Source organism: Zosterops lateralis (assembly GCF_965231275.1).
Source record: "Zosterops lateralis genome assembly, chromosome: 5".
Lineage (NCBI taxonomy): Eukaryota > Metazoa > Chordata > Aves > Passeriformes > Zosteropidae > Zosterops > Zosterops lateralis.
The window spans coordinates 44,574,639-44,589,544 of NC_139766.1; the positions used below are offsets into that span (position 1 = coordinate 44,574,639).

The 14,906-nt window shown below is 39.0% G+C and overlaps 1 protein-coding gene across 1 annotated transcript in view; it reads left to right on the forward strand.

The window, feature by feature from the left end:
• Nucleotides 1-14,906, forward strand: part of GATB (glutamyl-tRNA amidotransferase subunit B) — a gene marked incomplete at its 5' end in the record, with an annotated part of 42,229 nt that overhangs the window by 11,230 nt on the left and 16,093 nt on the right. The window contains 6 exons of the mRNA XM_083861854.1: nucleotides 4,664-4,777; nucleotides 7,807-8,005; nucleotides 8,984-9,106; nucleotides 12,003-12,116; nucleotides 13,197-13,281; nucleotides 13,641-13,685. Coding sequence (XP_083717980.1) covers nucleotides 4,664-4,777; nucleotides 7,807-8,005; nucleotides 8,984-9,106; nucleotides 12,003-12,116; nucleotides 13,197-13,281; nucleotides 13,641-13,685 — 680 coding nt within the window. The remainder of the gene's footprint in view (nucleotides 1-4,663; nucleotides 4,778-7,806; nucleotides 8,006-8,983; nucleotides 9,107-12,002; nucleotides 12,117-13,196; nucleotides 13,282-13,640; nucleotides 13,686-14,906) is intronic.

A 14,906-nucleotide genomic window follows, 5' to 3' on the forward strand; every position in this document is an offset into this window, starting at 1 on the left:
ACAAGGTTAGCAATAATATGTTTTGTAGAGCAATATAGCTTTGGTACCAGACCATGGAAAGGAAGATTACAAAGTGCATTAAATATGTTTAATGCCCCTCATCACCTTTGTTGTTTCAGCTTCTGAGTTGCCATTTTGTTCTCCTAAGCTGGAAACTCTTTTGATAAAAGCTAAGATCTCAATTTAAAATGTCTGGTGCTTCTTCCTCTTCTGTCTTGCCCCTTTCCTTAAGGAAAACATAATGCTCATACTGGGGCAGCAAACATGCTGTGAAGTAGCATGATGGATTAAGAGAAGAGAACATTAAACTGAAGCTTTTAAAATTTTCTCTGAAATTTGATTCCTCAGATTTTGGACTGTGGGCTCTTTGAACACCTAACAAATGACCGGACTTACATTGTCTTGATTTTTAAATTTTTATTGCATGCTTTGGGGGATGGTGCCTGATTGTAACTTATTGAAGTAAATTTGGGAAATGGTCAGCTCTTGATTTATTGCATGTACATTCTGTACATGCATAGCTCCAGTTGGTCCCTTCTCTGTGTGTGGGAGGATGCCAAGGCAGAATGCTGCAGAGCAGTAAGTACTCATCTACAGTGTCAGACTGAACAGCCACAATTACACTGGGACTAAGTACATATAAGGGTGTTCTATTTTGAAGTTTAACTTATGATTGCACTTCAAAGAACCATATATTGCAGCAATTTGGTACTTTTAACACAGCTAGAATAGTAAGACTGAGTATATCCATTAGAAGAAGCAAATAAAAATCGGAGTGAGATGAAATAGGAGTACTTGAAAATGTGATTAGATATATCTGTTGAGGCTTCTAAAGATTAGTGTCTGGTCTACAGAGAGCTGGCTGAGTATATTGTACTACTTCCGTCTTTCAGATATTATTTTGAATGAAAAGGAGCTAAAATTAAATGTTTCTTAGATAAACAGTCCTGTAGGTAATCTGATTAATGCTGATTTTTTCATGATTGTAAGTAGGATTGAAGGTCTTAAGATAACCAGTGAATATTAAATCTACTTTATTAAAATGTATGACCTAGAACCAAAAACTTCACAAATTTCTGGGGAATTATTTTGATTTTACTGTTTTTAGTGCAAGGAATATTTTCTTCTGTAAGATAGGCTTCCTGGGTACAAATCTTATTGCAGAGATTATTGGGTTTTTTGCAAAAAGTAGTAAAAAAAACCCTTTTCCAGGAGAGTTATTTAGATATTTCTTCTTTTTTCCCCCAATTATCCTATATAATACTCCTTAGCAAAACAAGAAGCTGCTTACCTACCTCTTTAAAATCTAAACATGCTAATTTACTAAATATAGAAACATATATCTTTACATTATGTAAAACGGTGCCAACTTTCTTTAATATATTAATATAAGGACTAAACCTGTTGTTAAAGAAAAAGATGCTAGAAAATTGATTTTGATGGGAATTTGTGCTGTTGAAGGTACTGTGTATACTTTTGAATAGCTTTTGAATATTGTATTTAAAATTAAGGTCTTGACTAAACTGAACTTGCAAATAAAGATACATTTTTAAAAGGAGTCTTTCCGTTTGTGGTCTAGATGTAAAGGGTAGACAAGTAGCAGAAAAAGAGAGATCTTGGTTGGGCTGTTCTTTCATTCCTTTAGTGCTCAGTTACCATGGTACTGTAGCAGGAGACCGTAGCTACAGGGGAAATGGTGCTGGTGTTGTGATGCCATTGTTAAGGTTTTTCATGAGTTTCCAATACAAACAATTTACATCTCCTTTTGTAATAGCTCTCTAGGATTTTCTTCAAATACTAGGAGGGATGCTTCCAATTTAGAAGAGCGGAAATATTGAAGAAGTCTTTATAGACTATTGCGTTTTGTCCATAGCTGCTGCAGCTTGCTTTCAAGGCCAGCACTTTGCTAACATAGCAGACAGGCAGCTTGTCAGTTCAAGCCAGTAATTTAAATCTTTGGTGCTAGTCAAAGCTGTCAACTTAATAACAGCTTACTGCATAAACAAGCTGGAGGACTTGCTCTAGGTCATTAGTATGGGAAGTTTCACATACTGAATTGATGTTTATCACTGCAGATTATTTGAAAAGCAAGGCTTGTTTGAAGGAAAGGTATTGGTTTGCTTAAACAATACTGCTTTGTGCTTACAGCCTTGGTCATGGCAGTGAGTAGTAAAAGTCACTTCAGACATGAGGAGGTATTAGGTAAGTTTTGATTTTTGAAGAAGAGGGTCGTCTGCTTGGGTTTGAGTTGTTTTTTTAAAGGCACCCAGGGCAGAGGAAGCAGACTGGCACAGTAGCCATCTCAGTCTGCCATAGCAGGAAGGATCTGCTTTGCAAGGCCTCTCAGCACAGAGATCGGTGAAGGAATAGCATGGGAAGTTGAGTCAGTAATGGTGCATATATAATGACTTGGATACTGTGATCAGTACACTGGGGACACATACACATCAGAGTCATCTAAATGCTTAGTAGTACTACATAAAAAATAATCAATACTTCATGTTTTTACGCCAGTTTTTCCCCAGAGCTGCCAAAATGTTTCATCAGCAGTAGAGCAAAAGATTCTCTCTGGTTTAAGCAGTGTATATATGGGGATTCTTTCTTTCTCCTCAAAGCAAGTGCTATCCCTTAGGACAATGAGTAAGATACACACTACCCTGTTTGAAGTAAAAATTGAAGAGCAATGAAGTGCTATGAAGCTTTCACTGATTGTGACTCGGGAGTTGGGGTTTGTCTTGTTCGCTGATTGCAGTCAGTCACAACCCCTGCACTGTCAGGAATTAATTGTAAGATATGATTCACTGCTTTGAAGCGCTGCTGTTTTGAGTCTACCAGTCCTTATGGAGGCTTAGTGGGTTTCTGGTGGCCAGTTTTTAAAGGACTGACTGTCAAGGTCCTCACTAATTTGTAAAACTGAACAGGATTGTGCCATAAGGCTTTTAAGAGGAAATTTGCTTGTGTATTTAGAAATACAAAGATATTTTAAACATGGAACAGTTTGACTACCACTGTTACAGAATTCCTTAAACAGTAAAAAAAAAAGTGTCTGTACTGTCTGGAAGCATTTAATTATTGAAAACAGGAGCATCTACTATATAATGAACTGCAGTTATGCTACTAAAATAAATTAATATTTTGTAGTTACCGGTTTTCTTTAGATTAGAGTCAGGACTGATTTCGTGCATTTTGCTGTTGATTGGTGTTTCAAAGGGAGATTGTTCTTCCTTTTTTTCTTGTCTAGAATTTGCTTTATGTATCTCTTAAATTTTTTAATAAGTAAAATATGCCTGAACAGATGATGTGTTCTAGTTAGCCATATATAGCTGCACTAAAGATCTGAAAGTTCCCTTGTTAAATGTCTTAAATATTTAATTTCTTTTCTGTAGAAGCAATTTTGAAGTTTTTGTTACATGAAAAGTTGCCCATATCCCCTCTTACTATTTTGATTTTTAGAAACTAAATGAGTAAAATAGAGATTCATTTTCTGGCTGAAGATGCGGGATGATGGGAAATGTACAGCTGCTTAATATGTTTTCAAAAATCAGGCTGGAGAGTATAAAAAGTAAATACTGTCAGAAACATGGAAGAAAACATTATTTAAGCCTTTTATGTTCTGGTCAATGCAGATGAAGTCATGTACATTCTTTTACATAATGTGCTCCTTTAATGGTCCTGCTGGAAATAGACTTCTTGGCAGCTGTACAGTGCAGAGCAAGATGGATAAAGTTCTGTTCCTGTTTCAAAATGCTGTTAGTGTGAGCATGTCAGAATTGTACTAAGACAAATTCAGTCCTTTTTCCTGTTCAGTTTCATCCATTTGATGTTAGTTAAACTAAGTGTTAAATTAATGAGAGCACATCTGAAAAAAACCATCGTTTGTCAGTAGTTTTTGGAGTCAAATTTTCTTTCTCCTCTGGATCCTGACCATGCTGAGGAGATGGAAGGGTGTAGTGCTGAGAATGATGAGTCCATGGTGGAAAACTGCATTCACATGCTTTATTTCTTTGTGAAGACATTGCTGGATCTTTGGATCACATGGGGTTCTGCAAAAGCCTTAATCACACTGGTTTCTTGGGTGCTGGAAACATGTATACTTGCAGCCATGGGGTCAATTGCTGTCTTTTGGGTTCTGTTTTAGCAAAGATGTAAATGTGCATCATTTCATCCTGGTTAAGAAAAGCACTAAAATCCATGGTATGTATAGGTACTCATCAATTCACCCTGGTTCTGAAGTTACAGGTGTTCTGAAGTGTTCTAATGTAACAGCACTGCAGTCCCTAATGCAAATCCCCTGTGTTTCAAATTCCCAGTATGAGCTGACAGCTGGTTACAAGTCAGTTATCATGTGCTGTGATTTGTCTCCTCTACACTCAAAGATTCAAAAGCACTGAATGTTTGCAAAAGTAGCAAGCCAGAACAGTGCACACCTCCATATGTGGTATGACAAAATGACTGAATAGCTTGTTTTTTCATCTTAAAGCTTTGCAGATTTATAGCTACCACAACTTTAATGATGAATAAGAACTACCCACACAAAGAAAGAGATCTAATGGTGACTGAAGGCAAGTGAAATTGAATATATGCTCCTTATAAGGCAGTGTGTGGGAGACACATTTGTAACATACTGAGTATCTGAGCAAAACCATGTGTCATGTTTCCTTAGGTTCTCAACAGGAGATGTGTAGAGGCAGCAGTGATGACAGGCCTGGCTCTCAACTGCAGCATAAACAAGAAGTCCTTGTTTGACAGAAAGCACTACTTCTATGCAGATCTGCCTGTAAGTATGCAGTATGGCTGCTCCCTCCTGGGCTGCAGGGAGGACAAGTCTGGAGCCTGGATGGCAGTAGGGGAAGAGTGCAGAGATGCTTTTTGTGTTTTCAGTCAGTGCTCTGCTCACACCAACAGGATGCTGCACTGTGCCCCGATGGAATAGGCAGCTGTGCCCTGGTGCTCACTGATTGAATATGATTGCTCTGATTGCTGACTCCTTGCTTAGCTGCACAATTCCAGTAGCCTAATGCAATTGGATTGAGAGCTGGAGCTGCTTTGTCCCTTAAGTTGTCCATTCCTGGTGTTTTGTACTAATTGTCTGTTAGGGTAAAAGCAGTCTGATAAAAGTCCTGCATTTAAAGTGAATGTATAACTAACAGAGGCTCCAGTGGAATAAACAAAGTAGTGTCCTTGTTGTGTGTGCTTAGGGACCTAAAAATATTTAATTTCCCTTCAAAACTTACCCAGTCATGGTTCCAATGAATGAAAAAAACAAAACAGCTGAGACATCGAGTCTTTGCAGTGTGGTTCATTGGTAGATATCATATTGTGTAGAAGGTTCCACTGGAAGTCAGATGTATTTTGCTGCATTTGATATGGATGTAAAAATATTGAAATAGTTTAAGATCTTCTGTCCTTGCAGCTGGATATAGCAGTGTTCAAGCCTTTTTTTCCTCTCTCATGACATTAAACCTTTCTTATTTTTAACTTATTTTTGCATGAGCTTATTTGTACTGATTGTTCAGTTTAACACTACTCTGTCAAAGGGAGGAAGCTATTTTTAGTTTCTCTGTTCTTGGGGTGAAGATCCAATGGCATTAAAATAAAAATATGTGGGTTTATTTTATTTAGAAAAGATCAGGCATGTTAGCTCATCCTCTCTTTTGGTTAGGAGTCTCAGACATCCAGAGAAGCAGAGTGGGAGACCTCTCAGATCCAGATGAATCAGTAGAGATGCTGCATTATTAACTAAATTACTTTCTTTTCCACTCTTGTTCAGGCATTGAAAATATTTTGAAGTTATACAAAACATTTTTAAATACAATTGCTTCTCCCCTTAGAAAGAGAATTATATTATAGTTGTCCACTGGAGACCAGGATCTCAGAAGAGATTTCTGTTTTATTTTCTTCTAGGAGGGTAACTTGTGGCTCTTCTGTGAAGTTGCTATAATTTGATTTGGTTTCTAGGGATAACTTTGCAAATATTTGTAAGCCACTAAGAGGCCCTTTTCTTGGGAGCTGTGCAGTGACCTGCTGGGAATGTGAAAAGCAAACTTAGCAGTTTGAATTGCCAGTACTTTTTTTTAAATGTGTAGAACTATCTTAAAGGCCATTTAAAGACCTGAAGAGGAAAAAGGTGAAATAGCAGGAAATAAATATGACTTTTGAAATTCCTTTACACATCATGAAGAAACATCAAAAACATCAGAGACAAATCATTTTCAGATTATCTGAAATCACTCTCTTATTCTTGTGATGTCTGGTTTTATAGTCTACTGATAGCAGCTATATGGGTGAATGTTGTCCTGGGAAAGAATCCACATCTGTGTGTCCAAGAGAACAGTTGAGGTGGAAGAATCTGTGGGACTCTGGAGACATGAATTGCAGGATCCTCTGGACACATAAGCATGGAGATTTGGTCAGGGAGATGCTGACACGTTTTATTAGTTTGAAACATGTAATTCTGGCTTTTTACTGACTGACTTCTGCAGTTTAAGCACTAACAATAAACTGCCTGACCTGCATTTCATAGTGAACACTCTAGTCAGGAACCCTGTAATAAGATGCAGAGTTTAGGCTAATGAGCTGAATAGGACGGATAAATCCAGCTCTTAGGGTCATTTGACAATGGGATTATTGTTACTCCTGAAAATGGGGCTTTGGATGGGAAATGGGATTCATATTATTTATTGTCACTCAATATTTCAGGCTTTAAAAAAATAATTTTAATGAGAACTTTTAGGAGATGAGAAGAGCCTGTGATTAGCATAGGCTGCAGAGAGTCAGTTATTCTATTTTTCTTACAGTGATTATGTCTAGTAGGTCATGCACTTCACTGCGTATATAAATTGGGGTGTTGACAGGGCCAGACCACTGCTCTCCATTCCAGTGCCCTGGAATTCACCTTCTCTGCATTTAGAGTGAGCTTATTTTCCCTGCAAAATATGCAAATACTCCTCCCAAATACTTTGTGTCTGGCAGACTCTTTTTTAATTTTCACCACTAGCGCCATAGGCAGGTGAGGAAGGAGAGAGCAAAGGGGACCCCATCTCATCTGTCAGTGATTCACTTCTCTATTTTTACATCACTGCAGTTATTCCAATACCTTGTCACTAGCAGCCACTGTTGTGGCCAGCAGTTTCCCCTTTGAGTGGAGTCCCAGGCATTGATCAGCCCTGTGTGCCTTATGTGGGGTTGCAGTGTCTTGTCTTTTGAATTGCTACGTTAATGAAATAGAGCTTTCTCATTTTCTTGATTTCCACACCTCCACCCCTTCCCTCTCCTCCCTTCTAATGAGTACAATTTGGAACAGACAGAGAGGGATATGCAGCCTGTTGGGAGGATGAGTTATAGCTCCAGCTTGGGGATGGAAGTACAGTAACTGGCTTCAAACAAGATGTAACATGATCATGGGACCACAGGCATGGAGGAACCTCCTCCAGTCCACTTCCTGCCCCAGGGCAGTGTCGGAGAATTTTGTCATCCTTGGCAAGAGATTGTGCAGTTGATTATTGTTTATTTCAGCAATAGTATAGTGTCGTATATTTACCTGTACTGAGGAGTCCATATTTTTTTCCAGACTTCCAGCTTATTCTTACAGTTATGTTGAATTCTAACTCATCTTCTAACTTTCTTCGTTTCCATTTCAGCAAAGTAACTTTTCAATTTACATGTGCATGTATTCTCTCCTCTTATATAGGTCACTATGAAAGATGTTGCATTTTCAGTTTTGTTCTTAGTCAATTATGTTTGGACTTGGTCTGCTTTCTGAAAAGTGAATGTTTCAGTTGAGTATAAAGTTAATTTTGTTGACAGGCTGGCTATCAAATCACTCAGCAAAGAGTTCCTATTGCAGTGAATGGAAGTCTGTCATACAGTCTCTGCATAGACAACAAGATGAGCCAGATGGTGACCAAAACTGTGAGGATTAAACAAATTCAGTTGGAGCAAGACAGTGGAAAAAGTCTCCATGATGACACAAGGTGCCAAACCCTTGTGGACTTGAATAGGGCTGGTGAGCTTGGATTGTTTTCCTATTTTTCTCCTCCTTTTTGGTTAAGATGGGTCTTTAAAGGTAAATAGATGACAGGAAACAGGCAAAAAATAAAAACAGTTTTATGGCTCTCTCCTTGAAAAAATAATTTATGAAAATGACTGTTACACTTAAAACAGATGAATACTTGATTTTTTTTTTAATGGCCAGTAAACCTTTCCCATTTGCTGTTGGTTGATGGCAATTGGCAATAGCAAGTTAGAAATCTCTTGGCTCCAGTTTGCTCAAAACTGTGTCAGTCACATAGTCACTCAGCTATTTAGGCTGTGCACTGTATGTGTTGTTAAAAAAAAGTAAAATATAACAGATCTAGTGAATCAAGTTTGTGTATAGAAAGAGCAGCTGGTGAAATTTGTTGGTGCATGAGTCAGACATTTCTTTTAATTATTAGCTTTGAAGAAATGTAGATTTTTCTCTTTTAACTTGGAAATTGTAAACTGAGTGATCCAAAGGAGTGCACAACATGGGCAGCAACCTGGCCTAGCCTAACCGGGATGAAGTACTCTGGTGTCCACTGAAGCTGAGGGCTGTGGCTGCTCAGATTTCTTGAAAGCTGGGTCCTGAAGCTAAAAACTAGACTCCATCTGTTTACAGTTGTGCCTGCTCCAAAATTAGTTTAAGATAAATAAATTGGCTTTAAATGAGAGTCCTTCTAGAGAAAGGCAGAGAAGATGAATGGGTCCTTCTGATCTGCATCTCATCAAAGAGTGGAGGGTTGTCTGCGGTTTGTCTATTACTTTAAAAAAATAGTAGGAAAAGTTTTTATAGCAATCTCTAGCTAGGCCATTGTGACAGTTACTAAATAATATATGGAGCTTTATTTATTTATTTATTTATTCATTTAGGAAGCCCAAGTTCTTTCATGTGTTAGCCAGTTGCACTCTCATATGCCAAGATCAAAAGCTATTGTTGAAAATCTCCTGTCTCTTTCCCTGATAGGAGTTGGTCTCATGGAGGTTGTCATGGAGCCTGATATGTGCTGTGGGGAAGAAGCAGCTGCAGCAGTCAGAGAGCTTCAGCTCATTCTGCAAACACTTGGGAGCAGCCAGGCAGTCATGGCAGGTACTGAGGGGAGAAAGACATGTTCCCTTGTCACCAGTAATTCTCTGCATTTGCGGGAGTTTTGCAGCTTCTGGTTATTTTGCTCTGCGGTTGCTTATAATGCATAGCCCTTTCTAGCTGTTGTTTTTACAGTCCTCAGAGTCTGTCCTAGTGTCTGCCATGCTTATAGGCCTGCCTTTGTCTGCAGAGCTTTGCCATGCTATATGTTATGTTTTCTCAGACAATAATTTTGCAGGATAAAGCTAGACAGGAAGAATTGTCCCCAGGGTTCTTGTAGTGCTTCTCCCCGTCTCTCTCCATCTTGCTTGCCACCCCACTGTGGCACAGAAGTAGCAAGGATTAATTGTAGAGTATGGAAAGGACAAAGGGACAAAGCAGTGGGAGCATGGATCATCTTCTAAGTGTCAGGTCTCAGCTAATCATAAATTGATGTAGGCAGTAAATTTGTGCTGGTGTCATGGATGACATGGACTAAACAACAGCATATACAGAAATGGGTAATTTTGTTTTGCTGGCGTTAATTTTGGCCAAGATTACCTTTCTGAGATCACTTCCTCTTGGAGGAAATGTTTCTGGCACCAGCTCTTTCTGTAATTTTAAGGCCCCAATTTTCACAACGGGTGATGTGCATAGCCTGCGTTCAGCCTCCTAACTGCTGATTCTGTCTCATATTGTAAGATTCAGATTGTGCCATTTTTCCTGTGTCTTAAAGTTACCAAAATTTACAACCAGCCCATAGTTACAGGTAGCATATAGCAGACATCTGCTGAAGAACTTAAAAAGCGGTTTCAGGCATTCATCCCCTCCACACATACCCATAATTAGCAGCTGCCTATTAATGTTCACAGTGTAAGTTATATTTTTTGCCTATGACAGTTGTCCTCACTGTCTGGCAACAAATTCAGTCCATTATACAAGTGGATGTCTCCTGGAAAACTGAGTCAGAGTGGTCCATGCATCACACAATAAATTTGTTCCAATAAATGTTCGTTACTTATGCAACTTGAATTTAATATAGCGGGAAATAATAATAGCTAGACATTATCTATTTCTCTGAATCTTTTCTCACACAAGTGTCCTACATGTCAAATGAAGCACAGTTGTCAGTATTAAGCAGCCAGCTTGGATGCATCTTCAAGGACCTTCGTGGGCATACATATAGACAATCATTTTTCATGACTGAATTGGCCCAAGAGTGCCATTGGAATTGCACTGTGATATCTTTTATCACAGGGAGATTTCTGACTTTATATGAGAATCCCAGTATGGGAAATATTTTTCTTCCATAGTTAGCTGTAAAAGTATTTGGATATTTTTTTTCCTTTCTCAGTGAAGGTTTTAGGGGCTTTTGCATGTACAGTGAAGATATTTGCCCAGTTTTGTCAGATGTTATTGCATTAACACCAAACAGATTAAAAGATGCTTTCATTGTAAAGTGAAAGAAAAGTAAGCTAGGCTTAAAGAAAAAAAAGCCCCCCTCCCTTTTTTTTTTTTTTTTTTTTTTTTTTTTTTTTTTTTTTCTTTTTTCTTTTTTCTTTTTTCTTTTTCTTTTAGGAACTTCTGCAGCCTGGGTCTTTTGCTTATGCCTGATTAAATTCATTGTCTGGTCACACTGACACCTACATCCAAGTAGAAACAGGTCACGTCTCAAATGAAGCAAGGGCAGGACAAGACTATTCCTCCTTTGGAACAAGTACAAGTTTCATTCCAAAGAGGGAGCACATGCAAAGCACTTCCCTTGAAAGAGATGTTGGGTCATTCCAGCATCTTTGTCTCATTTGCATGTCTGGCAAGGCTCTATGAAGACAGAGGAAATTAGTGTGCTGTCATCCAGCCTGCTTTTACAAATTGTACCAAAGCCTCGCCGGTCAATTTAAATCTGTTGACCGGAATGGGTTCTGAAGCTGTAGCATCTTCACAGTTTTAACTCTGAGTCATTTTGCACTCTCATTTATAGTTCTATAATATTATAATGTATCCAATCAGTAGGCATTTGTCTCTTTTTATCTGTATTTAAAATAAAGAAATTAATTTTTTAAAAAACACAGGGAAAGGCTACAGATGTTCACTGTGTAATATGGGGGAAAACATGTTTCTTAACATTGCAGGATGTTAATACTTCTCTCCTGTTTGTGTATTCCCAGCAGGTGATAACTGGCAAGCCTTTTCTTCTCAGAAGAGATGTCTTTAGAAGGACAATACTTAGAAAGATAAAATTATGATTTCGTTGTGGTTGAGTCATTAAATTTTTTTAAGGACATAGCTCCTTTTGAACTGAAAGCGCATAATGCTTTTATATAAAACTTTGTACAGTTTTTGGCAGCCAGGGACATTTTGGGGGGTAAGATTGCAATTTCCTGAAGGAGAGGAAGAGAATTACAAAAAAATCTACTGCTTCTCACATTTTGTCCTTGAGCTGTAAATTTCCAAGAACACCTTAGTAAATCTGTTCAACATAACCTTAAGTTCTTGTGTTCCATGCTAGGGTAGTATATATCCATCAAATTGTAATTCCAAAAGGGGGTTTTGTGCTGCTTTGAGAGGAATGGAAGCTCACAATCTACCACTTTGCCTGTCTAATTCTGCCCTTTATTTAAGAGCTGTGAATCAAAAGCTCTTTTCACTGTATGGCTTAGAGGATCTGTGCTGCACTGCACCATGCAGCTTTCTGAGATGAATTATGAGCAATGATTTAAAACTATTTTGAATGATTCAAGGTAGTTGAGAGGGAATCACAAACAGAAAGCTATGATGAAGTGGTTGTTACTTCTTTCTGAAAATAGAGAAGTCTGCTATTAAGGCTCTGCACATAACATGCAGTTTATTAATGCATGCCAAGGTTCTTAACTCTAGTGCACAGGGCAGACTGTTCTGTTAATAAAATTTCTTTTTACAGAGGGTCAGCTGAGAGTGGATGCCAATGTTTCTGTGCATCATCCTGGAGAGCCTTATGGAGTGAGGACTGAAGTGAAGAACATCAATAGCATACGATTTCTGGCAAAAGCAGTAGGTAAACAGTGGTTGCTTCATTACAAGAGCATTTAAGGTATTTTATGTGGTCTGAGATAAATATGTCAGTAATTGGCCTTAAATGCCCTGATGAGCTTCACCTGGGTGTCTCCTCCATGTGACTTGCCTGTGGGTACAGAAGTCCCATTTAGACTGGGGCTGGGGCCTTTAGACCTTGCCTGAGTGGCTGTGTCACAGGTCTGCCAGTTTTCAATCCTGTCTCCTGATGGACCTTGGACGTGTTCTGTAGTCTTGTTCCCAGTCCTGTCTCAGGACTTAGCTCCTTCTGCTTCTCCCTGAGCTCCCTGAATGGCCCTGGACTCAGCTCATCCCCTCACCCTGTCAGAGGACTGTCAGGCACTGTCAGAGGACTCTGTTAGTAGCACCTACCCCTGCTCACGCTGTTCAGAGTGCTGTGGGACTGCATCAGACCATGAGAAAATGGCCTGGGCTCTGGTCACTCTTCACTCCTGGCTTATCCCTGTTTATGGAGCAGCCCCACTCTTGCCGCTCCCTGACAGAATAAATCTTAGTATGGGGTACTCTGGGAAGAGCAGGCATGTTATTCTGCAGGGTTTTTTGCAGTAAAACCTCTGCCTACAAGAGGGACGAAGCAGGTGGTTCAGTGCCTAGCATATACTAAAATATGGTAGCAGTGGTTTTGTCCTCCAGTGGAGATGATTGCTTTCCACTGAGCATGGTGCATGATGTGTGTGAAGTTCAGATGCAGCTTGGGAATGAGGGAGAAAATGCTGATTGTTGCATCTCCAAAAGAAGGCTGAACTAGGTGACTGCAAGGTCACCGGGAATGTATGACTTGACTGCAGTGCCTGGGAGAAAATGGTTTCCATTTAAAGGAAATGAAGCCAGATGAGGAAAACAAACAAAGAAAGAAACTGTGCTGGAGAGAGACAGTGACTGATAATTCTGCCTATAACTACTGCTGTTGATTTCATTAAGGTTAAAACAACAAAGTCTTCCATTATGGCGTAGCAGTGAAAAATGAAATAGTGGAGTGCAGTAAAGCTAATAGCTAATAGCAATCTAACAAGGTTACTCTTTTTTCTTTTATTAATGTCAGACTATGAAATACAGAGGCAAATTGAAGAACTTGAAAATGGAGGGACAATTCTGAATGAAACAAGAGCCTTTGATTCCAAGCTTGGGTGAGTTTTGATTTTGGAGGAACATAGAAATAGCTGCTTTAGAGTGCCCACATATACCTAGTGACATGATCAGGAGCCATAATATAATGTTGCTCAACTTGTGTCTTCTGAAGCTAATGTTCACAAGTATAGTCTCCTCATAGGGAGTAATTTAAGGCTGAGGCTTTTTCACAACAGATTGTTTGCTGCATCAAGCAGTGTCTGTGAAAATGACTGCCCTCTTACATGCACTTATTCTTTGAAGTGGTTTTAAGAGGCTCTCCTAATCTTCATGAGGCAGAGGCTTTGGGTTGTGGTTTTGCCATAAAACTAGTTCTGTTGTGTATCTCTTACTACATCTTGTTTTGTTTTTATTTTAGGTGCACAGTACCAATGAGAGACAAGGAGGGAAAACAGGATTATCGGTATTTTTTTTTAATAGACTAAACATTTCACGAACTGAGAATTTATTAAATTTCTCAAGTGTAGCCAATTTAATAAGGATGTAAAGTTAGTCAGTACAGTGAGTAGGTGTTGAAGTTCACCTTCCACTGGAAGGAGCAGAGACTTAACAAAATCCATGCTAGTCTGAAGAGTTCAGATCTGGATTTGTGTCTCATTTCTGGTAAAACCCCTGGACCGTTCCCAAAGACCAGGCTGGGAGTACTTCAGCTTAAAGTGGGAAAGTCAAAGGTTTACTTTGTGGTCAGTGTAAGTGTATTCTTAAGAATGCCTGACATAAAACATCAGAACATTCTGAGTTCAGCATTGCGCCTGCTTTAAATACAGAGAGAAACGGTTTTCAGCTACCAGGCCCTGCCTCTCCATGCTTAGATTCTGTGATCACAGATCACAAACACTGTTTGAAAATCCCAGCTGCTATTGAAAGGTGTCAGCATTTCATGGGCAGGTTTCTACCTTGAAGTTCTTTGTAGACCTAATGAAGGTGTTACCTTGCTAAGCACTTTGCCTTCCATAAGTGTGAGATGATCACTAAACCATAAAGTCGCCCAGGAAGGATTTAGCTGTAGGGCTGAGGGGACAAGGCATGGGTTCTGTTGAAAAGCAGTGCTGTGGGGAATGAGTTCTGAGGCAACACTGCAAGGCAGCAGCACAGCTGCTTAGGGCTGTCGTAGTGCCAGTCGTCCCAGTAGTTCCCCAGCTTTGCATCCCAGAGAGACCTTCCTGTTACTCCCAGAGTTCACTTTCCTGCAGGAGACATGCAGTTCTGCTGGGGAACTTCCAGAGCCTCTTAGCTTTGTCAGCTCTGTGTTCCTGTTAGATCTTATATTCTACCATTGATCCTGCTACAGCAGAGCAATGATTTTGAAAACATTCCACAAACTTTGAATTTAAATCTGCCATTATGTTTTTTGTAGAAATGCAGCAGTGATCATTTTGTGAATTCCTTGTTATGGTAGGGGCAGGAATGAGGCTTATTTAAAAATACTAATTTGAAAAAAAATGCAAAAGAAGATTCATTAAAACCAAGACAAAACTGATGAGTCTAAGATATTTCAAAAAAGACCATAAAGATTATTACTAGTACTAAAATTGTGAACAGTATTGAACTGTAAACTATGTTTTTTAGGGTTTTTTGTAAATTAGTGCTGCACGTTATACATTAATCTTAAAATCTATGTTTA